Source organism: Ceratotherium simum, chromosome 20 (assembly GCF_057802395.1).
Source record: "Ceratotherium simum simum isolate JZ-2026a chromosome 20, ASM5780239v1, whole genome shotgun sequence".
Lineage (NCBI taxonomy): Eukaryota > Metazoa > Chordata > Mammalia > Perissodactyla > Rhinocerotidae > Ceratotherium > Ceratotherium simum.
This window is the reverse complement of record NC_141919.1, coordinates 54,374,714-54,400,922: the sequence shown is the minus strand read 5'-3', so window position 1 is coordinate 54,400,922 and position 26,209 is coordinate 54,374,714. Positions and strand designations below refer to the sequence as shown.

Here is a 26,209-nt window from a genome sequence, read left to right as displayed (position 1 = left end):
TATGTTTGGAAAAGATGTTTGATATGATTTCAGTCTTCTTATATTTATTGAAGCTTGCCTTGTTTCCCAACATATGGTGTATCTTTGAGAATGTTCCATGTACACTTGAGAAGAATGTGTATTCTGCCGTTTTTGGATAGAGTGTTCTATATATATGTTAAGTCCATCTGGTCTAATTTTTTGTTTAATTACACTATTTCCTTATTGACTTTCTGTCTGGATGATCTATCCATTGATGTAAGTGGGGTGTTGAGGTCCTCTACTATTATTTTGTTGCTGTTAATATCTCCTTTTAGGTCTGTTAATAATTGCTTTATGTACTTTGGTGCTCCTGTGTTAGGGGCATATATATTTATAGGTGTTATGTCCTCTTGGTGGAGTGTCCCTTTTATCATTATATACTGCTCCTCTTTGTCACTCATTGTGTTTTTTATCTTGAAGTCTACTTTGTCTGATGAGAGTATGGCAATGCCTGCTTTCTTTTGTTTGCCACTAGCTGGGAGTATTGTCTTCCATCCCTTCACTCTGAGCCTTTGTTTGTCTTTAGAGCTGAGATGTGTTTCCTGGAGGCAGCATATTGTTGGGTCTTGTTTCTTAATCCATTCAGCCACTCTCTGTCTTTTGGTTGGAGAATTCAATCCATTTACATTTAGAGTGATTATTGATTTATGAGGGCTTAATGCTGCCATTTTATCAGTTGTTCTGTATTTCCCTCGTTTCTTGTCCCATGTATGTCGGACTGCCAGTTCAGTTTACTAGTTCTCTATGATGGTTTTCTCCATTTTCTCATTATTTATCATATGTGTCTCTGTTCTCATTTTTTGTTTAGTGGTTCCATGAGGTTAATATAAAAAAATCTCATACATGAGATAGTCCATTTTTTGATAGCCTCTTATTTCCTTAGTCTAAGCATGTTCCATCCCTTTCCTCTTCCCTTTCCGAATTATTGTTGTCACAGCTTACTCCATTTTTTGTTGTGAGTTTGTGGTTAAAATGAAGTGATTATATTTATTTGTGATGTTTTCCTTCCTTTTATCTTTGACATTATAATGTTTGCTAACCTGTTCTGATAGAGAGCTGTAGTTTTCTGATTTTGTCTGCCTGTTTGTCTCCTTGCTCAAGGCTTTGTAAACTCTTTTTGTTTCAGGTATGAGGGCCTTTTTTTTTTTTTTTTTTTTTATCTTTTTTGTGAGGAGATCAGCCCTGTGCTAACATCTGCCAATCCTCCTCTTTTTTTTTCTTTTTTTCTTTTTTGCTGAGGAAGACTGGCTCTGGGCTAACATCCGTGCCCATCTTCTTACACTTTATATGGGACACCCCCACAGCATGGCTTGCCAAGCAGTGCGTCGGTGTGCGCCCAGGATCCGAACCTGCGAACCCCGGGCTGCCACAGCAGAGCGTGCGCACTTTACTGCTGCGCCACCGGGCCAGTATGAGGGCCTTCTTGATCAAATCTTGTAAGGGGTGGTCTTGTGGCAGTGAACTCGCTCAGCTTTTGTTTATCTGGGAAAGTTTTTATTTCTCCCTCATATCTGAAGGATATTTTCTTGGGTAGAGTATTCTCGGCCCAAAGTTTTTGTCTTTCAAAATTCTGAATGTATCACTCTGCTCTCTCCTAGCCTGTAAGGTTTCTGCTGAGAAATCTGCTGAAAGCCTGATAGGGGTTCCTTTGTAGGTTATTTTCTTCTGCCTTGCTGCCCTTAATTTTTTTTTTTTTTTTTTGTTATACACTTTTGCCAGTTTTATTAACGTATGCTTTGGAGAAGGTCTTTTTATGTTGATGTAATTAGGACTTCTATTAGCTTCTTTTACTTGTAATTCCATCTCCTTCCCCACGTTTGGGAAGTTCTCAGCTATTATTTGTTTGAACGAGCTTTCTGCTCCTTTTTCCCTCTCTTCTCCCTCTGGAATACCTATAATCCTTATGTTGTGTTTCCTAATTGAGTTGGATAATTCTCAGAGAATTTCTTTATTTCTTGTTAGTCTTAGTTCTCTCTCCTCCTCCATCTTAAGCATTGCTGTATTTCTTTCCTCTAAACTGCTAATCCTGTGCTTTATAATATCAGTTCTGTTATTTAAGGACTCCAGGTATTTCTTTATCTCATTCATTGTGTTTTTCATTTCCAACATTTCTGATTGGTTTTTATTTATAGTTCCAGTCTCTTTTGTGAAGAATTCCCTGTGTTCATTAATTTTATTTCTGATTTCATTGAGCTGTCTGAGTGTTCTTGTAACTTGTTGAGTTTTTTAATGATAGCTATTTTGAATTCTTTGTCATTTAGACTGTAAATTTCTGTGCCTTCAGGATTGATTTCTGGGTGCTTGTCATTTTTCTTCCTGTCTGGAGTATTAATATACCTCTTCATACTATTTGATGGGGTTGACTTGTGCCTTGGTATAGTGGTAGTATCTGGTCACAGAGTCCACCTGCTGCCACTGGGGGGCGGGCAGGAGCTATGTATTCTGAGCCTGCTGCAATCTCTGGCAGCTGTGCCTGTCCTTTGGAAGCTGTGCTGACAGGGCCCATCTGCGTTTGCCCGCTCTTGGCTGCTGCTTTATAAACGTATGCGCAGGCACTCTGTTGGGGATCCCCTGCTCAGGCCATCGGGCCAAGCTGGTGCACCAGGCGGGAGGGAGGGGTGCTTTCTTTCATGTGTGTGATCCCACGCACCTGGGCTGTACGCTCACTGTCTGCCTGGCTTGGTGCAGACACCACCGCAATTGCTTAGCCGCCTTGGTGTGGGGCGTTCCCACGGGCTGGGAGGTAACTTGGAGAGCGCAAGCGTTCCTGTGGAGGGCTGGCTTCTCTCCATCTCTTCTCAGGGTTGTGCACTGCCATGAGGTCCCACCCCTAGGTGGCTGCTGCATGGGAGGGAGAGGCAATCCCCTTGCCTCCTTCCACTGCCTCCTGGGGGGGTCCAGCACCCCCACCTTCAGACATATGGCTCTGTGGGTCTCTCAGATGTCTATGGTGTTGTGCGAATGTCCTGTGTTGGTTTAGGAATGTCCTTTTCGTTGTATCTTAGGGGGGAGAGCCTAAGGGAAGAGGTCACTGTGGCGTAATGCTGACGTCATTCCATCGGTAGAAGTCTTTTGATTGCAGTGCACTTCTAAGAAGGTTTATTATTATTATTTTTTTATTTATTTTTTTCCCCCAAAGCCCCAGTAGATAGTTGTGTGTCATAGCTGCATGTCCTTCTAGTTGCTGTATGTGGGATGCGACCTCAGCATGGCCGGAGAAGCAGTGCGTCGGTGTGCGCCCGGGATCCGAACCCGGGCCGCCAGCAGCGGAGCACGCGCAGTTAACCGCTAAGCCACGGGGCCGGCCCTGTAAGAAGGTTTAAACAGGGCCAGTGAGGAGTCCTCCAGCCGAAGTTGGGGTCAGAGGAGTTGCTTGTCCTGCGGGAATAGGCCTGCTTCAGCATCCCACCTACAACCAGTCATTGGCTAGAAACAGCCTGTGGGAAGTGTGGGGTCGAGTGGAGGGTGACGGTGGATTCAGAGTGGAGCAGCTCCCCATGGTAGATGATCCAAGAGGCTCATTCTTGTGGCCGTCATGGGGCTCATGTGAGAGGACTTGCTGTGAACATTCTGGTACCTGTTTCTTGCATGCTTTTTTCTGTTGGGTAGACTTAGGAGTAGAATTGCTGGGTCATATATTGTGCCTGTGTTCAGTGTTAGTAGATAATGCCAAACCTTTCCAAGTCGATATACCAGTTTCTGTCCCTACTACAGTGAATGCCTTCTTGTGGATCCACATCCTCCCCAATACTTGGCATTGTTGGTCTTTTTAAGTTTATTCATTCCAGTGGGTGTGTGGTAGTGTCTTACTCTGGTTCCTGCCTCCTAAGTTAGGTGTGGCCATGTGATTTGTCTTGGCCAGTGAAATGTGAGCAGAAGAGACTGCTCACAAACTTTTAAGAGCAGTGATGAGATTTGCCACATCCCCTTCCTCCTGCCTGTGATCATGTTTCCAGATGGAGCTTTCCTCGGTATAGGTCTTATGTGTCTATGGTGAGCAGAGAGGAGAAGGACGGAGAGGAGACAGGGACGAGGGTGGAGAAAAGAGGGAGAGGAGGAGGGTAGGGGTGTGGTGAGTGGGTGTTTTGTCTTAAGCAAGTAAGATTTCTGGAGTTGTTTGTAACCATAGTATACTTCTTAACCTGTCTTGACAGATAAACCTGTTTGTTTTTTAATAGACTTTATTTTTAAAAGCAGTTTTAGGTTCACAGCAAAATTGAGTAGAAAGTACAGAGTTCCCCTATAGGGCCTCGCCCCGCACACAGATAGCCTCCCCCATTATCAACATCCTGCACTAGATTGTACATTTGTTAAAATTGATGAGCTTACATTGACTTATCATTATTATCCAAAGTCTATAGTTTACCTTAAGGTTCATTCTTGGCATTGTATATTCTGTGCGGTTTTACAAATACATAATAGGTATACACTATTGTAGTATCATACAGAATAATTTCACTGCTCTAAGAATCCTCTGTGCTCTGCCTTTTTGTTTTTTACTGATTTCTATTTTTATTATGGCCAGAACACTATATAATTAAAAGTTTATGAAAGTTTCTGAAGCTTGCTTTATGTCCCAGCATGTGATCAATTTTTGTAAATGTCCTGTATGTGCTTGGGAAGAATGCGCTTCTCCATTTTTTGGATGTAATGTTCTATATTTGTCTATATTGGTTTTTTGTTTTTTTTTTTTTTGGTGGGAGGAGGAAGATTGTCCCTGAGCTAACGTCTGTTGCCAGTCTTCCTCTTTTTGCTTGAGGAAGATTGGCCCTGAGCTAACATCTGTGCCAGTCTTCCTCTGTTTCGTATGTGGGACGCCACCAGAGCATGGCTTGATGAGTGGTGCCTGGGATCCAAATCTGTAAATTCCAGGCCACTGAAGCGTGGAGTATGTAAACTTCACCACTGTGCCATCGGGCCGGCCCCTCTGCTTGGTCAGTCATGTTAAATTCTTCTACCTCCTTACTTATTTTTTCCTTTTGGTCTGCTGGTTGCATTGGTTACCAAGAGAAATGTGTTAATGCTCTGATTTTCAGCTTGTTTCTCCTTAGCTCTGATGAGTTTTCTTTATATATTTTGAGGATATGTTAGTAGGTGCATACATGTTTAGAATTGTATATCTTTCTCATCAGTTGAGTCTTTTAAAATCCCTGTGTCCCTCCTTAGGGCAAAAGCCCTAGAGGTGACGTCTCCTTACCCGAGTATCAGCATAGCTGCACTGTGTCCTTTGGCTGGTGTGTGCAGTGTGTGTCTTTCTTCCCTTTGTTTCCAGTCTGTCTGTTTACTTACATATGGCATGAGTCTCTTAACAATATATAGTTGGAATTTTTAAAATCTAGTCTTGACAATATTTCTTATAATTGGAACATTTCGTTTATTGACGTTTCACAAAATAACTGCTGTAGTTGGGTTAACATCTGTTGTTTTAATAAGTGCTTTCGGTTCATTGTACCTGTTTTATGTGCCTTTTCCTCCCCTTTCTTGCCTTTCATAGGGTGCTTATTTTTTTATTACCTTTTCTCTGTTAACTTGCAAGTTACTTAAAACATGCAGCTTTGACTTATCGAAATCTAATGTTTGGTTATTTTCCTCTCTTTCTTGGTGCTTGCACTCCATTTATCTCATTTTCACTTATGTACCACTGTTGCGCTGTTTTAATTCTGTGTGGGTTTTTTTTTTTTTTTTTTTTGGTGAGGAGGATTAGCCCTGAGCTAACATCCAATGCCAATCCTCCTCTTTTTGCTGAGGAAGACTGGCCCTGGGCTAACATCTGTGCCCATCTTCCTCCACTTTATATGGGACACCCCCACAGCATGGCCTGACAAGCGGTGCATCAGTGCGCGCCCAGGATCTGAACCTGTGAGTCCTGGGCCACCGCAGCGGAGCGCGCACACTTAACCGCTGTGCCACCGGGCTGGCCCCGTGTGTTTTGTCTCAACAGGTTAACTTCTGCAGTGGGTAGCCATTTAGATTTACCCTTTTCATCACTCTTGACTCCCTGCTGCACTTCCAGTCCTCCCTTTTCCAACATCATCCTTCCTGAAGAGCACTCCTCGTGTCCCCCTGTTGTGTGACCGCTCCTAGTGAATTCTGTGTGTCAGTCTAACGATGTCCTTGGTTGACCTTCCTGTTTGGAGGATGTTTCTGATGTGTATAGAGTTCTGACTTGTCAGTTTTCTTATCAGGTGTTGAAGGAAGTAATTGAATTACATCTTTAACTTTCATTCTCTCTATAAGAAGTAAACTGTCAGTTTAATATTTGCTTCCATGAATGGAATCTGTCTTACTTCATGCTTTTGTGATTTTTTTTTTTTTTGTCTTGGGTGTTAGCAGTTTTACTTTGATATGTCTAGGTATATATTTCTTTTCATTTGTATTTTGTGTTTATAGGTTTTATTGAATCGTGGTCATGTCTTTCATTCTTTTGAAAAGTTCGCAGACATCATCTTTTAAAGTATTTCTGCTGTCCTGTCCCTCTGCCCCTTCTGAGGGTCCATTTAAACTCATGTTAGACCCTCCCAGTCTCCTACCCTTTCCATGCTTAATTCTGGATATTTTCTTCTGATCTCTCTTTGTTCACTAGTTTTTAGCAAGATTAGCCTACTGTTAGACTCATCCATTGAGTATATTGTATTTTTTCGCTTCTGGAAAATCTGGTTCTTTGATAGTTTTCTACCAAAGTTTTATATCTTGTAGCTTATCTCTTTGAACATAAGCTTACAGTTAGGTTTTTTTTTTTTTAAATAATTTTATTTATTCCTGTACCTTTTTCCCCCAGCTTACATTAAAGTGTGATTTTGCAACTCCAATGCCTGGCAGCTCTGTGGGTCTGCTTTTTTTTTTTTTTTTTTTTTTTGGTGAGGAAGATTGGCCCTGAGCTAACATCTGTTGCCAATCTTCCTGTTTTGCTTGAGGAAGGTTGTTGCTGAGCTAACATCTGTGCCAGTCTTTCTCTACTTGATATATAGGACCCTGCCATGTCATGGCTTGATGAGAGGTGTACGTCTGTGCCTGGGGTCTGAACCTGCGAACCCAGGCCGCCAAAGCAGAGCGCGTGAACTTAACCACTGTGCCACTGGGCCAGCCCTTGGGTCTGCTTATTTTTTGTTTCTTACCTGTTGTTTCTGCTAGTTTTTATTTTGTCTCCTTGTTGGCTAGTTTGCATGTGTGTTGCATGTTTGCACATGCCGATTACATTTTAAAAATCGTTTGAAATAATTTGGGGCCTGGAGTGGTGGTTATATAGAGAGGATTTATGCTTGCTTCTGATGGTATCTGAGGGAGTGGGCAGTCTGGGGTCACCTCAGCTGAGTCTTAGGGTACAGATGAGTTGGACGCTGGGCTGCAGTTCTTAGCTCTGGCTTCTTCCCGTTCCTTCAGCTCCTGAGCGCAGTTCAGGATTCCGGCTCACAGCAACATGGGTTCACCAGCTCCCTCCTTCCTTTGATAGTCCCTGGCTTCTGGTCTGTGGCTCCTTGCTTTGCAAAGCTGTCAGCCTTTCAGCTGCTCCTTAACACTTGGCCTCGCTCTCAGGGGCAAAAGTAGCTCCATATATGGAGTTTACCTCCCTAGATCCTGCCTCTGAGCGTTCCTGCCTTCACGGTCTTGGAGCCCTCAGGCATGTGTTTAGTGTGTGTTTCGGTGTGTGTGTTCGAGTACCTGTCAAGGAAGTTTTCAGTCATATACAGAAGTCAAGACGACAGTGTAGAAGAGCCCCCTTTGTCTCCTTGACACCACTCCAGTGATGTCTTCCTGGCTTCTGGCACAACAAGATGTTTCAGGCTCCTCGTGAGTTTCCTGCCCCTGACCTGGAGTTAACCATTTCTGTAAGAAATCGTGCTTCCTGACAGTTTTTGTTAGGGCTATTCTTTTAGATTTTCTTCTGGTTTTCTAGCTTCCAGGAGAGTGGTCTAAGTGACCATTCTGTCACTACCGGGAGTTGTCCGTTCTTTGCATTGATGCCTGCAGGTGGCCTTTAAAGACCCATCAAGGATTCAGAGTTGCTTGTTGCCAGTGGTTTTCGGCAGGGGTGTTGTGCCATGGCCTTTTGGCAATTTGGTGAAACCTGTGGGTGCCTTCTCGAATTGTTTCTGAATACAATAAATAAATTACAAGGGATCACAAAAGAAATCAATTATATTTAAATAGTTATAAAAATAGGAAGACAATTTTAATGTAGTAATATGGTTTCTTTATTAATATTTTAAGTGAGAAGACAATGTTGTTAGCAAACAGGTAATTAAAATTTTGTATTCTAAGATACTAAAATGACGGGTTTTTTTTTTTATAATTATTTATTTATTTATTTATTTTCCCCCCAAAGCCCCAGTAGATAGTTGTATGTCATAGTTGCACATCTTTCTAGTTGCTGTATGTGGGACACGGCCTCAGCATGGCTGGAGAAGCCGTGCGTCAGTGCACGCCCGGGATCCGAACCCGGGCCGCCAGCATTGGAGCGCGAGCACTTAACCGCTAGGCCACGGGGCCGGCCCTAAAATGACGGTTTTTGCTGCTTATAAAAAAATTAATTGGTCTTTGACTTGTTTCCTTTCACATATTGATCGACAAATAATTGATGATAGAGAATACTAGAGAACATTGTAGATCTTTGTCACTCCTGGCACAGTGGCTGCCCAGAGGGAGGTTGCACTTCACAGGCTGAGGCACCGTCCTCCACACAGCTGCCCTCACTGTAGACACCAGCCACAAGCTCGGGGCCCCCAAGCCTCCCACAGCTCACACTAGCTGGCTACACATTCAGGGGTTTCCACGACCCTCGCAGGTTTGATAATTTGCTAGAACAACTGGCAGAACTCAAGCAAGTGTTGTACTTTTGATTACAGTTTCATTATGGTAGAAAAGGGTCCAAAGCAGGACCAGCCGAAAGAAAACACGCGTGGGGCAAGGCCTGGGAGAGCTCCAAATGGGAAGCTTCTAGTCCTCTTGCGTGGAGCCCTGAACATCACCCTCTTGCCTGCGGATGTGTAACTGTGCGTGGAATCCGAGGATTGTTGACCAGGGACATTCATTCCAGCTTCGTTGTCCAGTTTCTATTGGGGTTTCATTCATGGAGGCGTGACTGATGGAATCATTGGCCGTGAGGTTGAACTCCATCTCTAGCTTCCGTCCCTGGAAGTCTGGCTGCTAGCATGGGGTTCAAAGTCCCAATCCTCTAATCCCGTAATTGATCTTTCTGATGTGGCTACCCCCCATCCTGAGTTGTCTTGTTAGCATAAACCATCTAGAGATCCACCAGGAATCAGACTCCTGTCACTCAGGAAATGCCAAGGATTTAGAGGGTAAGTCCCAGGAACTGGGACAAGGGCCAGCCAAACTCTTTGTTGTGTAACAGTCACCCATTCTGCTGTCACAGTTTCATGACTAATGACCTGATGGCTGATCCACTCTGGTCATGTCTGTTCTGTGGCAGGCCTAGTAACTTAATTTAGAAGTAGTTGATGAATTTAAAAGCTATTTTGAGATCTGCAACAAATGCAGTGGGATGGAAAGATCTGTAATTTCTTGCTGAGAAAGTCGGAGGTACTAGTAATAATACTGTAGTACAGTGCATGCATTTATGATGGAAGGAAGTGCTATATTTCAGGTGAAGGTTAAGAAAATGAATATAGAATTTTTCCCTCATCCAAAGTCATAATACCTGTGAATTTTGTCCAAGCTTAAGAGCTCCTGTATTAGAACTTGGTGTTCAGATGTTTATTGATTTAGGCTGTTTAATAATTATGTTTATATTGATGTGAGAGATTGGGGCTCTGAAGGCCTTTCAGATATCCACTTAGAATGTGTTTTAGCCAAACACTCGGTAATTAACAATGCAGTATTCAGACTGAGCCCTTCATTTTCATCTTGAGGTTTTAGCCAAAGGGACGTTGTCTTGAGGCCTCTAGAACGTTGTCTTGAGGAACCATCCGTTGAAAGATTTGTGATAGGACTTTATAGTAAATTCTTTTAGGTACCTGGGAAGGTTTTAAGTTGTATTCCAGTGCTTTTTCTTTCCAGATTTACAAAATCTAAAAGCATTGACCCTTTTGCTCTTTTAACGTTTTGTTGTGAAAATTTTCAAGCATATAGAAAAGTTGAAATACGATAGTCCTCCCTTTCCCATGGGGGATGCGTTCCAGAACCCCCCAGTGGATGCCTGAAACCAAGGATAGTACTGAAACCTATATGTACAATGTTTTTTCCTATACATACGTACGTACGATAGTTTAACTTATAAATTAGGCACAATAGGAGATTAACAACTATTACCAATAAAAGAGAACAGTTCTAACAATATACTGTAATAAAAGTTTGGTGAATGTGGTCTCTCTCTCTCTCTCAAAATATTTTATTGTCCCATACTCTTCTTGTGACACTGTGATGTGATACAGTGCGTATATGATGAGATGAAGGGAGGCGAGGGAGGTAGGCATTGTGACGTAGCGTTATTTTCGGACTGCAGTTGACCTTGAGTAACTGAAGCTGTGGAAAGTGAAACTGTGGATGAGGGAACTACTCTGGGCAATTTGAACATCTGTATACTCAGCACCCAGACTCAGGAACTGCAAATATTTTGCCATCTTTTCTTAATCTGTGTTTAACAATCATGTGTTAGGAAGTAAGTTACAGACTTCTGAGCATCTGCAGTAAACACGTGTTGCTGCCACCAGGTACTGACTTGGCTCCTCTCCTCCCTCCGTGGTTTTTTTCCCCAGACTATATTAAATTTTGTATAGGTAGAAAAGTTGGAGCTCTAGCCAGGTTATATGTGTAACTGTTTTACCCTCCATGGAGATTCACTTGCTCACATTTTGCTGTACTCACATTTTTGTTGTTCAGCCATTTGCAAGTTGCAATAAATTGCAGGCATCATGACATTTAGTAAAATAAGTATATTTTTCTTTGTAACTACAGTATCATAATTAACAAAATTATTTCTTATCTAATATTTAGGCCCTATTCAGATTTTAGCCTTATGTCCTTCTTCATGTAAATATATGTGATAGCATGCGTGTCTCCCACATGCTGAACCCTCTGTGACGACAGCCTGAGACAGCTCATCGGCAGCCCAGGCTTCAGCTGACACTCGGTGTGTTTGGCTGTTAGTGCTCCTCTGTACTTTTCCATTAGGTGTTCAGGGGTTGAGACTTCTTTGGGACTTAGCATTTTTGCTTAAACAGTTTTAGAAATTTGTTTTCTTTTTATCAATAGCACTTTTTGCTGATAGCAACTGGCAGCAAATATTTTGATATGTAACTTCTACTTTGTGTTTATTACTGTTTTTGTATCTGAAATGTTGAAACACTCATTTCTTAACCTCTGTGGAGACAGAACACAGTCTCACTGATGTTGTGGTGCCCTCTTCCTTTATGGGAACCATCTGTGTGTTTACTTTTCAAATAGGAAATATATCTCAGCAATGCTCTGTGCCATCTGTATGTCCACGCGTGTGCTATTTTAACTTCTGTGCCACGGTGTCTTAATTTCCAAAATGGAACAGTTATAGCATGTGCCTCCTGGTGGTTGTGAGGACTCTGAGTTAATGCCTGTACGTAGTGTGTGATACACAGCATGCGCTTGGGGACACTTGCTTTTCTGTGAAAATCTCGTGATCCCCTTTGAGATCATCACAGAAGGAGAATTTTGAGTTTCAAAGCTAAATTCGTGATGCTTTTTAAAGATGTTAGCAAAATTGGAATCCTGGATAGCTAGCTTTGTTTAATAAAGATGGACTTAGCAAAGGAAAATCCAGGATCTTTTTTCCCCAACATTTTATTATGAAAAATTTCAAATAGCCATAAAAATTCAAAGAATAACGTTATTATGCCCTTTCACCTAGGTTCAAAAATTAATATTTTGCCATTTCACTTTATTATGTATGTTGTTTTCTTTGCCTGAACCAGTTGAAATTCACTTGTGACATCATGAGTCTGCTGCTCGAAATTTCAGCGTGCGTTTCTTAAGTATAATCTCTTGCATAACCACAGTGTCATTATTGTGCTTTTACAGGTCAGTCATAGTTCCATGTCATCTACGATTTAGTCCCTGTCCACACTCATCTTAAATGTCTTCTGCAGCTCGTCCCTCAGCCGTCCATTCAGGGTTGGCTCACTGTGTTTGTTGTCTCCCTGTAGTCTCTTCATCTAGAACAGTGTGTCTATCTTTTTTCTTTTTTATGATGCTGACTTTTTGAAGAGTGTGGCCCAGTTGTCTTGTAGAAGCTTCTCACTTGCTCCTCCATCATCTGTAAACTGGACATTAGGTCTAGAGGCTTGAGTAGATGAGGTAAAGCGTTTTTGACAAGAGTGCTTTGTGAGTGGTGTGGTGTGCCATGCGTCACTCACCTCAGGAAGCCTGTATAGTGTGGTTGGCTCCCTGTTAATGGTGCTGGACTGTGATCCCCCATCGTAAAGCAGCACTCACAATCAGTGGGTAATGGCGCGATCTTTTGGTGCCATGCAGGACTGTTCTCCAGCAGCCTGTCGCCCAGTGGTGTCAGCATCTCTTGGGTCTCTGAATACAGGACTGTCTTTTTTATGGCCTTGAAATTAAGCTCCATTTGACATTTCCTGTAATACTTGAAGAAAACTTTTGAAACTCCTGCTATCCTAGAGATAATGAGATTTTGCTTTGTTAGCATTTAAAGTTTTTAAAAATTTTTTTCCTTTAGTTTGTCTTATTTACTAATTTAACCACTCAGTAGAATAACTTAAGGTTAAGTTTTGCCCTTTCCAGTCAGAAGAGAAGGAGATTTGTTTTGGGAAACCTTCAATTCCCTGCAGTTTTCAAAGCATATTATATGGCAAATGTTGAATCAGAACAAAGCCAGGGTTCCGTTAGTTAGCTCTCTGCAGGGTTTGCCTTTTGCTCCGTCTCTACATTTTTCTGGTCTTAGTGGAGTTGGGATAAAATTAGGCGGTTGTAATATTAATTACAACTCAAAAATGGGGAAGGACTTGCGTCTGACATTTTGTGTTCCTACATTATTCTAAAATCTCCTTGTGTCCTCCCCCTGCACCTCTTTCTTTAACTAGCGTCTTATACTTTTATAAAGTATAACAAACCTTGAAAATTTTAATGAAGTGCTAAGCAGTAGGAAATATTACAAGATAAGCTTAAATCTGCTAGTGAGAATGGTGCACACTCTATAGAATATCAGTAAGCTAAATTTTTCATGTTATAGAGCCAATTTAATTTATAAAGTTAGGATACATTGATATTTGTGTAGATTAAAATATTTTTCAATCTTTGAAGTAGCTTTGTAAAGAGGAGGAGAGGGCGTGGAGTCATGGGATGTTTTTAAAATTGAGAAATACTTCATCATTTGTTGTATGCCAATGGGAATATTCTAGTAGTAAGGGGGAAATTGATAGCGAAGGCAGAGATGGGAGCGATACCACAAAAGGGTTGAGCTTAAATATGGTCACCAGCTCTTGCAGGAGCAGAGGGTACCAGTCAGGTGGTGAATTTGGTGGTGGGAAGGTGAGCACCTGTCTTTCCCAGCAGAGGGCACGCTTACCTGCTGAGGGTGGGGTAGTGCTGTCCAGTGCCTGCTTGAGACAGGAGGTGATCAGTGTGTGAAGTTTCTCAGCCACGCTCAGTGGCTGAAGTTGTGGGCGCAGTAGGCAGGGAGTGGGTTAGGGCTTTGCCACAGAAGTGACAGGAAGAGAAGGGAGAGAAGTGGAGAAAACCAAGGGCATCACTCTGGCGCTGAGCCTCCGTGGAATTGGAGCAGAGGCGGAGGGGGGGAGGTTAGTCCCCAAGGAAGAGAGCAGGACCATGAGGAGAGGGTCAGGCCGTGGATGGAGGTAGTGGTTGCCTCCAGGAGTGTGGGTGTAGGGAAAGGTGAATGGTCAGAGGTGGTTTTGCGTGTGAGACGCTTGAGTCAGAGACTCCAGAGGTGTTGCAGTCCTTGGTGATGAGCAGGTACCTGGAGTGGGTGGGGACTTGGAAGTGAGGCTGTCGGAGAACCGAGGGGCAGGTTGTTGAAAGGATCATATGTTGCCAGGTATGTGATGAGAATAGTGATGGAAAGCTAGTAAACCAGGTACCAAAGTCTTCAAAAGTGGTGTAGACGCTAGAGGATTAACAGGTAGATGTCTGCAGTGAAGAGGGTTGGCTCTTATCACTGTTGCTGTGGCTCGTGCCTCCACGCTGGGTGTTGGGTAGGGGAGATGTGTGGGTGTAGGCAGCGGGAATACGAACAGCCACCTCGGAGAGAGCTGCTGGGCAGGGAGACTGTAGACAGGCTTCCTGAAGACAGACTGCCTTGTGGAGGCAGTGGAGCAGGTGGGGCAGACAGGGGGAGAGGCGGGAGGGTCCCGTAGGGGAGGGTAGGTCAGTGTGGAGGCTTTGAGTGAGGGAAGCTGAGATGCTGCTGCTGGAAGAGGTAGGGGGCTGCAGGCCCTGCGCAGCTGTCCGATGGACTTTTAGGGAGAGGTGGTGACCAGCTAGTTGTCATGCCGGCCTAGGCTGTCTCCCTAGGCGCTAGGGACGGGGCGGCGGGCTGTGCCGCTCTTAGGAAGCACACCTCCAGGAGAGGCGCTGCTCCCGTGTTCCTCGGGGTGTTGCTTATCGCCACTCGAGAGCTGTCTGTTTTCTTTCCTTGTCTTGTGCACCGTCTCCCTCCTACCTGAGCTCCAGACACTAGGCGCTCAGCGAAGATCACTGAATGCATTCATCGTAAAATCCATGAGTCTTTAAATCTGTCCTCCTTGAATATTAAAGGTTTTATATAGGTAAGAATTTTTACCAGTTAAACTGATTCCTCTCTCCCTCATTAATTAAGATTTTAAATTATTTTAACTATTAGTAATAGCAATTAAATAGTAAATGTAAATATAAATAAAAAGTAAATAAATGTAACTAATTTTGTTACATTTCAGTCTCTAGAGAATTAATTCAGCATTTCCTCCTATTCTTACACCTGTGAACACCGGTGGTAAGTTGTAGGCCTGAAGACTGGCACTTGAGACCTGAGGGGTCAGCTGCTTCAGGGAAGTTTGCAGTCGACGTTTCATGTCGTGTGAGAATATGTCTCCACAGATGTTTTGCTGTGTGGACTGTAAACTGGACCAAATTTGATCTAAATGATAAGCTGCTTCCATAAAATGACTTAACTTTTGCATGAGTGTGGACGTTTCTTTGAGGCTTCTCCAGAGTTACTGGGTCTTTTCCTCTGGTTTCTGGAAGCTTGAGAGCAGGAAGAGACTGCATTGCCTTGGTGGTTATAACCCCTTCTCTTGCCCAAGGCGGCTGGCTCACTCACCTTTCTCCAGCTGGGTGCTGCCTCCCCTCCAGCTGCTTTTCCACCCTGCCCCACCCCGGGACCTCGCCCCCTCACCTGCCCACCCGCCCCCTCTTGCTGGGTCTTTGTGTCCCGTCACGGAGGTGGCCATGCTGGTCCAAATCTTTTCTGGCAGCAGAATGGGTCAGGGTACCGTGGGGGAAGCCGCACACTGGGTTGTTCCGGGTGATCTCTAAGGACTGCACTTTTCCTCATGAGAGGGTCTAGCACCTCCTTTTCTCCCTGCTCTGTGCTGTCCTAGGCACTTGGGGCCAAGGAAATAAGGTTGATTGCTTTTGGGTGAAGTGCGTTTTAGCTAATGTTAAGTTTAAAATTATATGTCGTGTTTGATGGCTTACTTGGAGAATTTTGCTCTTGTGATACTCTAGTAATATGAACTATTATTTCAATATTTTACAGAGTGCTTATGATTTCATGTATTTTTGCTGAACTTGTAAAAGAGGAACTTGGATGATGGATTAACAAGAACATTGAAATTCTGTGAAAAGTTTCAAATTGGAGCATATTGAATTTTCACCCTAGTCCAGCAGCTCTGCTGCTGACGTAAATACAGATGAATGAAGACCCCATTCGGGAAGACACCTGGCCAGCGGTCCAGAGCTGATGCAGGTAGGCAGTGCGCTTCCACACGGACTTGAGTACGATAAATGTAAAGCAGTTGTCCAGTTGAGGAATACTTGCACATCATAAGTCCTGGAGATTTGCTGTTTTTAAAGCTTTGTGATTTCTGGTATTTCATGCACGTATAGATGTGAATAACCAGGTTTAGTTTCTTGAAAGGCAGGGATCATGTTAATTTTTTTTCCTGTGGTCTCACCTTCCAGCAGGTTATAGATGTCCAGTAAATTTAGTAAGTGAATTGTGTATACCTATTTAATAGGATTGTGGTAAATAAAGGACTTGTCATTTCTTTTTGAAAGAAGTGAAAGTGAGGTGAGTAGATGAGTATTAGATTTAGTGAGATTTACGGTGATTTTAAGGGAAAAAAAAACTGAGTTTTTTGTATATTTGAAAGAATTTTACTGGAATGAAATGTATAGAAGTGAAATGAATATTTAATAGAAATTTTTATTTTTGTGACACACAGCTAATGCAGTAGTCCTCCCTTATCTTTGGGAGATACGTTCCAAGACCCCGGTGGATGTCTGAAACCGTGGATAGTACCGAACCCTATATGTACTGTGTTTTTTCCTATATGTACATATTTGAGGTGAGACAGCAAAACTAGCACAAATTTCTTTTTCCTCCTTCACAATTTCGCAGGTAGAAGATTCGTTCTTACTGTAGGTCTTAGCAAGCTCTGCATACAATTTTTTCTCCTTATTAAGTTCAGAACTTTCACCTTTTCACTTAAAGGAAGCATTTTACAGCTTCTCTTTGGCATATCCGAATTGCCAACATCACTTCCCTTGCACTTTGGGGCCGTTATTAAGTAAAATAAGGTTGACTTGATCACAAGTACTGTGATACCTCGACAGTTGATCTGATAACCCGGGTGGCTGCTAAGTGACTGACAGGCAGGTGGCGGTCTGCAGTGTGGATCTGCTGGACAAAGGGATGATTCACGTCCTGGGCGGGATGGAGCGAGATGGCACAAGATTTCATCACACCACTCAAAAAGGTGTGCAGTTTAAAACTTGTTTATTTCTGGGATTTTCCATGTAATATTTTTGGACCGCAGTTGACCGTGGGTAACTGAAACTGTGGAACATGAAACCATGGATGAGGGGGCACTACTGTACAAGTAGAATAGAAGTTTAGGTTTTGCATGATTTTTACCTACCCCGAAAACAAAGGAAATCTTATAGGTTACACAATAAATAGGTAAGTGATATTTTCTCCAGGACTTATGTTCTTCTCCATTCCAGAAATACATTTGAACATTGAAAAAAGTCTGTCATAACATTTTAAGGTTTTTTGATAAATGAATCTGAGAATTATACTAGCAAAATTATTATTAATTTTACAGAAATGGTTGCTAGGTGATTTAGAACTATTTTTTATAGTATTTGGAATTCCTTTGTAGAACCACCACAGGGATTATGATTTTTGAGTACCCCTTACCTCTTTTTGATTTTAGTTCCTCTTTTATAAAGATAATATTAATTTAGCTGTTCAATATTTGTCAGTAAGATCAACTTGCAGTAGTGACGGCAGACTGAAGTGTAAGTCATCTGGGAGTTTCTTGTTCAGATCCCAGCTCTCGTCATCTCTGTCCTGCTCTCTCGTTAGCTGTTTAAGCACGGGTGTATTTCCTATCTCCTTGAGCCTTGGTTTTCTTGTCTGAACAGTGGGACTGTTACAGTGTGTACCTGTTGGGGTCATCATGAAGAAAAACGAGTGTGTGTGTGCCTAGGTGCTTAGCCAGGTGCCTGGCACATTATAGTTGGTCTATTGAAAGCATTAATATTGTCAATCATACTGTTTACAATAAAGTATTTTTTATTTCATCTCATTAGTTGCAAAAATTGCTGTCAGGGTTTGTTGGTCAATAAACCTCCCACGTTTCTGTCGTTTGAAATAGTAATTTATTTTCTAAAGTTTTTATGCACACTATTCCAAATTCAACATTCCAATTTTCTTTATTGATTTTGAAGTCATCTTGTTGGGAGTTGATCAAGCTGATTAAAGTGATGTGTAGTGTGGTGTAAGTAACCAAAGGAGCTAACCAAGGGAGGTTACTGTTTTTAAGGGAGAGATTGTTAATCCCAGCCAGTACTTTGAGCTTGTACGTTCTTATTCTTCGATATTTCTTAGAGCACGTGGCGCAGGGTAGAGACAGAGTAGGTACTCTGTAAATTCTGGCTGCCCCATCATTAGCTAGTTTACCATATGAGCCCATGGGTCATTTATTGTTTTTCACTGTTGTGTAGTATAACCCAATTTAGAAAGATTGCTGATCCCTTGATAAGTGTTATTTATAAAATTGTCTTAATCATTCTTCTTGTTAACATAGACCAAGGTCTGTTGCTTTTAAATCCCTGTATCACTAACTATAAAGTGCCCATTTACAAATAAAGAAAATTCACCCCAGAAGGGGGTTTCTTTTTCTCATGCAACAAGCAGCCCAGGGAGGCATTCCAGAGTTGGTATGGTGGCTCTTCTGTCCTCTGCTGGTACCATCTCAAAGGTGGTAGGGGGGGACTTTGACAAGTAGGGCTCCTAGGGCATCTGTCTTCGTCTGTGGGCTGTTGCACAGCTGGACTTCTTATGTGAAGGCTCCCAGAGCAAATACCCCAAGAAAGAGAGGCCCAGTTGCATGGTCTCTTCTGTGGGAGCCTCGGAAATCACACAGATTCACTTCTGCCTTCTGTGCGTGGAGGCAGTCACACAGGCCCGCCCAGGCTCAAGGAGGGAGCGTGTGCTTTGCTTGATGGGAGCAACATCAAAGAATTTGTGGCTGTGTTTTAAAACCGCCACAGTGGTAAATAGATTGCATAGGCAACTCCCAATACTTGACACAGAGCATGAGTGATCAATAAAAATTTGAAAATTGAATTTTTATATTCTCTTTATATATCTAGTTCAACATATTAGGGATTTCTATTTTAAAAGTAACTTAGGTGTATCTATATAATTGTTGGAATTTAATTGGTTACTGAAGTAGTAGTTTATATATATCTAATGACATTGGGCAGCAAGTCCTATTACATGATAACTTTTTTCATATATTTTTTCCCCTAGAATTAGCTTCTATTTTTACTAGTTTACCAACGGTTGCAGTTTTTCTCCTTTAATGACATACTTGAATCATACCAGTAGGTACAGGGAATGATAATAGTAGATATCCATGTACCTAACACTCAGGTATAACAACTATTTTTGCTATGTTTAATTCAAATATTTCAAAAACGTTGATTTTATTTTTATCAAATTAATAAAAATTCACAGTTGAAAGTATCAAGTAGTGCCAAAGACTTACACAAAAAGCAGGCACCCCATTCTTTCTGATTTTTAAAATTTGTAAATAATATGAGTGTACAAATTTCTCTTGATCTGACGGTTTTAGATATTATGTATTGATATCGGTTGAGAACTTCGTTTTTTTCGTATAACATCCTCCTCTCCCATTAGCCTTCTAATAAAGCCTCCTAATAAAAATTACTTTTGAGCCAAGTAATGCAGTATAATTACTTTTTTTGTACAACAGTTTGTTTTTCCTGGAGTTTAGTGATTTATTTTTTTTCTATTTGCTTAATTTTCTTTCCAATTTGAAGTCTCTTAAACTCTCCGACAGCCTTATAAAACTCCTTTCAATGTAATTCCCTACGCATCAGACGTGGCGGATACTCCGTCTGTTCGTGTTTTCCTTAAAGACTGTCTCTAGCCCCGTCTGTCCTTTTCTGACCTGTGTTGGTTGCTCTCTTGACCTGCTGCAACGTTGTCCTCCTTGGGACTCCTTTTCCTCTCTGGGATGTTGGCTGCTCCTTGTTTCCTGGATGCCACGCCTTCCTTTTCCATGTGTACGCCGGCTGAGGGGACCCGTGTGCATCTTCAGGAAGCTTCAAGAGTAGGCACTGAATGAGTTGCTACAAGTGGAGTGTGTGGTGATTCATTCCTGTTCTTTACTTTTGTGCATGTTTGTCATCACCCCAACAACAGTTTTTCAAAAATGCATGTAGAAGATGAAGTTTTTTGAGATCTTGCATCAACATTGTTTTTATTTTACTCTCATGCTCAGGCTTTGGTGGGGTCAAAGATTCTGGGTAGGAAATGACTTTTCGTTCAGCATTTTCCAGACACTGCTCCATTCGTTGTCTTTGAGATCCCACTGTTGCTATTTGGGGAAGTTGGATGCCATTTTCATTTTCGAACCTTTGTATGTGTCCAGTGGTTTTTCCTTCTTCTCTAGAAACTTTTAGAATTGTCTTTTTCTGTGTTCTGAAACGTTACGACAATGTATGTTAGCGTGGGCCTTCTTCACTTACTGTTTCAGGCTTTTCAGTCCTTGGATTCATCCTTTAACCACGTGGACTGTGCTTCTCCTGTGACCGTCCTCCATTGCCTTGGCCGTCCTCCGTTGCCTTGGCCGTCCTTCGTTGCCTTGGCCTTCCTCCATTGCCTTGCCCGTCCTCCGTGGCCTTGCCCGTCCTCCGTGGCCTTGCCATCCTCATTGCCTTGACAATCCTCCATTGCTTCTCTTCTCTCTGGAATACCTGCTGCTTGGAGGTTATGCCTCTTAGGTTGATCTTCCTTTTTTTTTTACCTCCAATTATTCATTTCCATCTTCTCATTCTTTCTGAGGGAGTTTGCTGACTTTATTTTCTAATCTTTTAAAAAAATTTTCAGTAAGCATTTTAAATTTCTAGGAGCTCTTTTTTGTTCTCATATTTGTTTCATAGATGCAAGTAGCTTACGTTTCTGAGGCTATGAAGGTGTTTTAAAAAGCCTTTCTTGAATTGGCTCGGCCTCTTAGGAGTGTCTTTGTGTCTCTTTGCTTTTAGTCTCTGTGTTTCATCTGGAGGTTTTCCTTAAATCTCTTGTGATCCGAGATGGATCCTCTAGCAAGATAAAAAATGTTGACTGGAAGCTGTATGTCCAAGTGGGCCTTGTTGCCTGGTGAACTTCACTCACATTGGGGCCTCCAAGTGTCAGTGTTTCTGGGTGTTTTCACATTTACTATGGATTTTCCAATTTCCTTCTTGTATGATGAGACTGTTTGTCACCTCTCAGATTTTCTGATTCTTCCCTTAAAGTTATAGTGTCATACTCCTTTACCGTCTGTTGAAACAGCATCCCCAGAGACCACTGCTGGTCGTACCAAGTGGGGCTTATTCAATTTGCTGAGCAGCAGGATAGGGTCACCTTGACAGCCTCCCAGGGACATTTCACAAGAGGGAAAGGTACTCACAGGGGAGAAGTGAGTGAATTGATAGGTTGGAGCAGTGAGTGGTGTGGAGAGGGTTGGTGAGGATTTGTCATCCAAATGAGTTGCTGGAACAGAGGTTGGTCTTTATCTTTGGAACATCTGAGTGCACACAAAGTTAGGTTAAAAGTTGGTTATTTTGGAATGTGTATCTGAATGAGGCTCTGTTAGAACAGTCTGAGTGTATATAGTTTTTCTTGCCTGTCATAGTTTATTACAGTTTAAATAACTGGTTTGTGAGTCAGAACAGTTTATTTTATAAATTATTGCTCTATTTCTTTTCTTACTTCAGTCAACAGATAGATGTAGATGTAGTTTCCTGGGAAGGAACCTTGTTCTTTTTTCCACTGGAAGATCTGTGATCCTCAGATGGGTGGGATGACCCACTTCGATGACAAGCTGATATTGGTGCCTGTGGATATATACAAACCTACTTCTTTGTTACTCGGTTTCCACTTGTCAGTGTGTATTGGTGCCCACTCCTCAGCAGGATGGAGAGTTCTTGCTCAGGGCTCTTTACAGCGGAATAGTGCTCCTTATTAGTTTGTTTAGTAGTCAGTTATTGGACGATTAGAAATAATAACTGCAATGAATAGGCTTGTCCGTTTGTCTTGCCACTGTGTCATGGGGATAGATTTCCAGAAGTGGGATTGAGTCAGATCTTAAATGCAAATGTGGTTCTCTGAGATGTCACCGGATCCCCCTCCACGAGCCCTGTACATTTTCCATTCCTCCCAGCAAGCAGCATGGAAGCGTTTTTCTCTCCCACAGTCTTGCCATTGTAGTGTGTTGTCGCATGTTTGGGTTTTGTCCATCTGAGGGGTGAGAGATGATCTCTCAGTGTGGTTTTATGTGTGAGGTGGAGTATCTTGTCTTACTTGTAAGGGCCTCTGTGGCCTTGCTTTTTCTTTTCTCATCTCACCCATTTTTCTTCTCTACTTTCTGAAGCTCTTCTAATGTTAGAGCTATTACCCTTTGTCTGTGGTGTGAGTAGTTTATCTTGTTCTTCCTACCGTGTGGAGTTGGCTTCTTGGAGACAGCGTCCTTCAGTCCCTGGTCTCCTGCTCCTGTCTCTGAGTCTCAGCTACGTTACAGAAGTCGTGCTGGACCTCTGCTCTCAGAGGTTGTATCTGTGGTTTCTCGGATCCTCTGTGTTTTTGATGCTTTTTTGTCTTATTTCCTGAAGGGTATCCTCCAACAACTTGGAGAGAAGATGTGTGTGAGATGTAAGTTTTGAGCCCATACATGAATGTAAATGTCAGTTGGTAATTTAGAGTATGGAATTCAGGGTTCAAAATCATTTTACCTCAGCTTTGAAGTCATCACTTATCTCTTGTTGTCTAGCCCAGTGTCGATGGTGGAAGAAAAGTCTAGTACCTCTTTATTGTTTTAAAAGGATTTTTAAAAATAGACTATTTTTTTAGAGCAGTTTTAACTTCATAGCAAAATTGAACAGAGGGTACAGTGGTTTCTCATATACCCCCTGCCCCTCTCCCCCATCTCCCCAACTAGCAGCATGCCCCACCAGACTGTACATTTGTTACAATTGATGAACCTACATTGACACATCATTATCACTCAAAGTCCATGCTTCATATTAGAGTTCACTCTTGGTGTTGTACATTTTATGGATTTTGGCAAGTGTATAATGACATGTATCTACCATTATAGTATCATACAGAGTAGTTTTCACTGCCCTAAAGTCTTCTGTGCTGCACCTGTTCATCCCTCCCTCCACTCCCTGGCAAACTGAACTTTGTACTGTCCCCATAGTTTTGCCTTTCCCAGAATGTCATCCAGTTGAAATCATGCAGTATGTAGCCTTTTCAGGTTGGCTTCTTTCACTTAGTGGTATGCAATCCAGGTTCCTCCATGTCTCTTCGTGGCTTGATAGACTATTTCTTTTTGGTACTGAATAATATCCTGTTGTTTGGATGTGGTATAGTTTATTTATCCACTCACCTACTGAGCGACATCATGGTTGCTTCCAAGTTTTGGCAGTTATGAATAAAGCTACTGTAAACATCCACGTGCAGGTTTTTGTGTGGACGTAAGTTTTCAGCTCTTTTGGGTAAATGCCGAAGAGCGTAATTGCTGGATCACATGTTAAGAGTATGTTGGTTTTGTAAGAAACGACAAGTTTGCATTCCCATCATTAATGAATGAGAGTTCCTCTTGCTCCACATGCTTTCCAACATTCGGTGGTGTCAGTATTTTGGATTTTCACCATTATAGTTGTGGGGTGATATCTCATTGTTTTGAGTTTACATTTCTGTGATGACATATGATGTGGAGCACCTCTTTGTGTTTTTTTGCCATGTCTTTGAAGTGTGTGTTAAGGTCTTTGGCCCATTTTTTAACGAGGTTGCTTAATCAGGTTTTCTTATTGCTGAATTTTTTTTTTTTTTTGTGAGGACGACCAGCCCTGAGCTAACATCCAATGCCAATCCTCCTCTTTTTTTTTTTTTTTTCTGAGGAAGACTGGCCCTGGGCTAACATCTGTGCCCATCTTCCTCTACTTTATATGGGACGCCGCCACAACATGGCTTAACAAGCAGTGCATCGGTGCGTGCCCGGGATCCGAACCGGCGAACCCTGAGCCACCATAGTGGAGCACGTGCACTTAACCGCTTGCGCCACCGGGCCGGCCTCAGGATTTTTTTTGTGTGTGAGGAAGATCAGCCCTGAGCTAACATCTGCCAATCCTCCTGTTTTTGCTGAGGAAGACTGGCCCTGGGCTAACATCCATGCCCATCTTCCTCCACTTTATATGGGACGCCGCCACAGCATGGCTTGACAAGCGGTGCATCGTTGTGCGCCCGGGATCCGAACCAGCGAACCCCGGGCCGCCACAGCGGAGCGCGTGCACTTAACTGCTTGTGCCACTGAGTCGGCCCCTCTTATTGCTGAATTTTGAGAGTTCTTTGTATATTTTGGGTAACAGTCCTTTGTCAGATATGTCTTTTGCAAATATTTTCTCCTAGTCTGTGGCTTGTCTTATTCTCTTGACAGTGTCTTTTGCAGAGCAGAAGTTTCTAATTATTAATTATTTCTTTCATATATTATGCCTTTCGTCTTATATCTAAAGAATCATCACCATGCCCAAGGTCATCTAGGTTATCTCCTATGTTATCTTAGAGGAGTTCTATAGTTTTGCATTTTACATTTAGGCCTGTGATTCATTTTGAGTTAATTTTTGTGAAGGATATAAGGTCTGTGTCTAAGTTCTTTTTGTTTTGCACGTGGATTTCCAGTTGTTCCAGCACCATTTGTTGAAGAGACTATCTTTTCTCCATTGTATTGCCTTTGCTCCTTTGTTGAAGATCAGTTGACTATATTTATGGGGGTCTGTTTCTGGGCTCTCTATTCTGTTCCATTGATCTAGATGTCTCTTCTTGGCCAATACCACACTGTCTTGATCACTGTAGCTTTACAGTAAGCCTTGAAGTCAGGTAGTGTCAGTCCTCCAGCTGTTCTTCTCCTTCAATATCGTGTTGGCTATTCCAGGTCTTTTGCTTCTCCATATAATCTTTAGAATCAGTTTGTTGATATCTACAAAATAACTTGCTAGGATTTTGATTGGGATTGCATTGAATCTGTAGATCAAGTTGGGAAGAACTGACATCTTGACGATATTCGTTCTTTCATGTGGACATGGAATGTCTCTCCATTTTTGTAGTTTTTCTTTGATTTCTTTTGTTAGAGTTTTGTAGTTTTCGTCATCCAGATCTTGTATATGGGATCTGTAGTGATCTCTTTCATTTCTCGTGTTAGTGATTTGTGGCTTCTCTATTCTTAGTTATTCTGGCCAGGGATTTATCGGTTTTGATCTTTTCAAAGAACCAGCTTTTGATTTTGTTGACTTTTCTCTGTTGATTTCCTGTTCTAAATTTTATTGATTTCTGCTCTGATTTTTAGAATGTCTTTTCCTCTGCTTACTTTACATTTAATTTGCTCTTCTTTTTCTAGTTTCCTAAAATAGAAGCTTGGATTTTTTTATTTTAGATCTTTTCTCTTTTCCAATATATGCATTCATTAAGTTTCCCTTTAAGCACTGCTTTCTCTGCATCCCACAGATTTTGCTAAGTTGTATTTTCATTTTCATTTAGTTCAAAATATTTTTAAATCTGTCTTGAAATTTTTTCTTTGAACTATGTATTTAGAAGTGTGTTTAATCTCCAAGTATTTTGGGATTTTCCAGCCAGCTTTTTATTATTGAATCGAGTTTAATTTCATTGTGGTCTGCAGGCATACATTGTATGATACTATTCTTTTGAGTTTGTTGAGGTGTGTTCATGATCCAGAGTGTGGTCTGTCTTGATGAATGCTCCATAGGAGCTTGAGAAGAAGGTGTATTCTGCTGTCGTTGGATGAAGGAGTCTATAGACGTCCATTATATCCAGTTGATTGACGGTGTTGTTGGGTTCAACTATGTTCTTACTGGTTTTCTCCCTGCTGGATCTGTCCATTTTGGATAGAAGGGTGTTGAAGTCTCCAACTATGATAGTGGATTCATCTGTTTCTCCTTGTAGTTCTATCACTTTTTGCCTCACGTAGTTTGATGCTCTGTTGTCAGGCGCATGTATATTAAGGATTGGTACGTCGTCTTGGACACTTGACTCCTTTATCTTAATATAATGCCTCTCTTTATCCCTGATGACTTCCCTTGCTCTGAAATCTCTCTGAAATTAATATTGCTACTCCCACTTTATTTTGATCAGTGTTAGCATGGATATCTTTCTTCATCACTTTGCTTTGAATCTAAATATATCTTTGTATTTAAAGTGAGTTTCTTGTGGACAGCATACAGTGTGGTCTTGTTTTTTGATCCACCCTGACCATGTCTTTTAATTGGTGCATTTAGACCATTGACATTTAAGGTGCTAATTGGATTAATATCTGCTGTATTTGCTACTGTTTTCTATTCATTGCCAGTGTTCCTTCTTCCTATTTTTGTCTTCCACTCTTTCCCTGCCTTTTATGGTTTTAATTGAGCATTTTACATGATTCCATTT

General features: G+C 41.8%; 1 protein-coding gene across 3 annotated transcripts in view; it reads left to right on the top strand.

Moving 5' to 3' along the window:
• SPIN1 (spindlin 1) overlaps positions 1–26,209 on the top strand; it is a 72,461-nt gene that overhangs the window by 14,423 nt on the left and 31,829 nt on the right. For all 3 annotated transcript variants that reach the window (XM_087444793.1, XM_087444791.1, XM_087444792.1), the window contains exon 2: positions 15,728–15,937. In XM_087444793.1, the coding sequence (XP_087300919.1) occupies positions 15,886–15,937 (52 nt within the window). In that variant the 5' untranslated portion in view covers positions 15,728–15,885. The remainder of the gene's footprint in view (positions 1–15,727; positions 15,938–26,209) is intronic.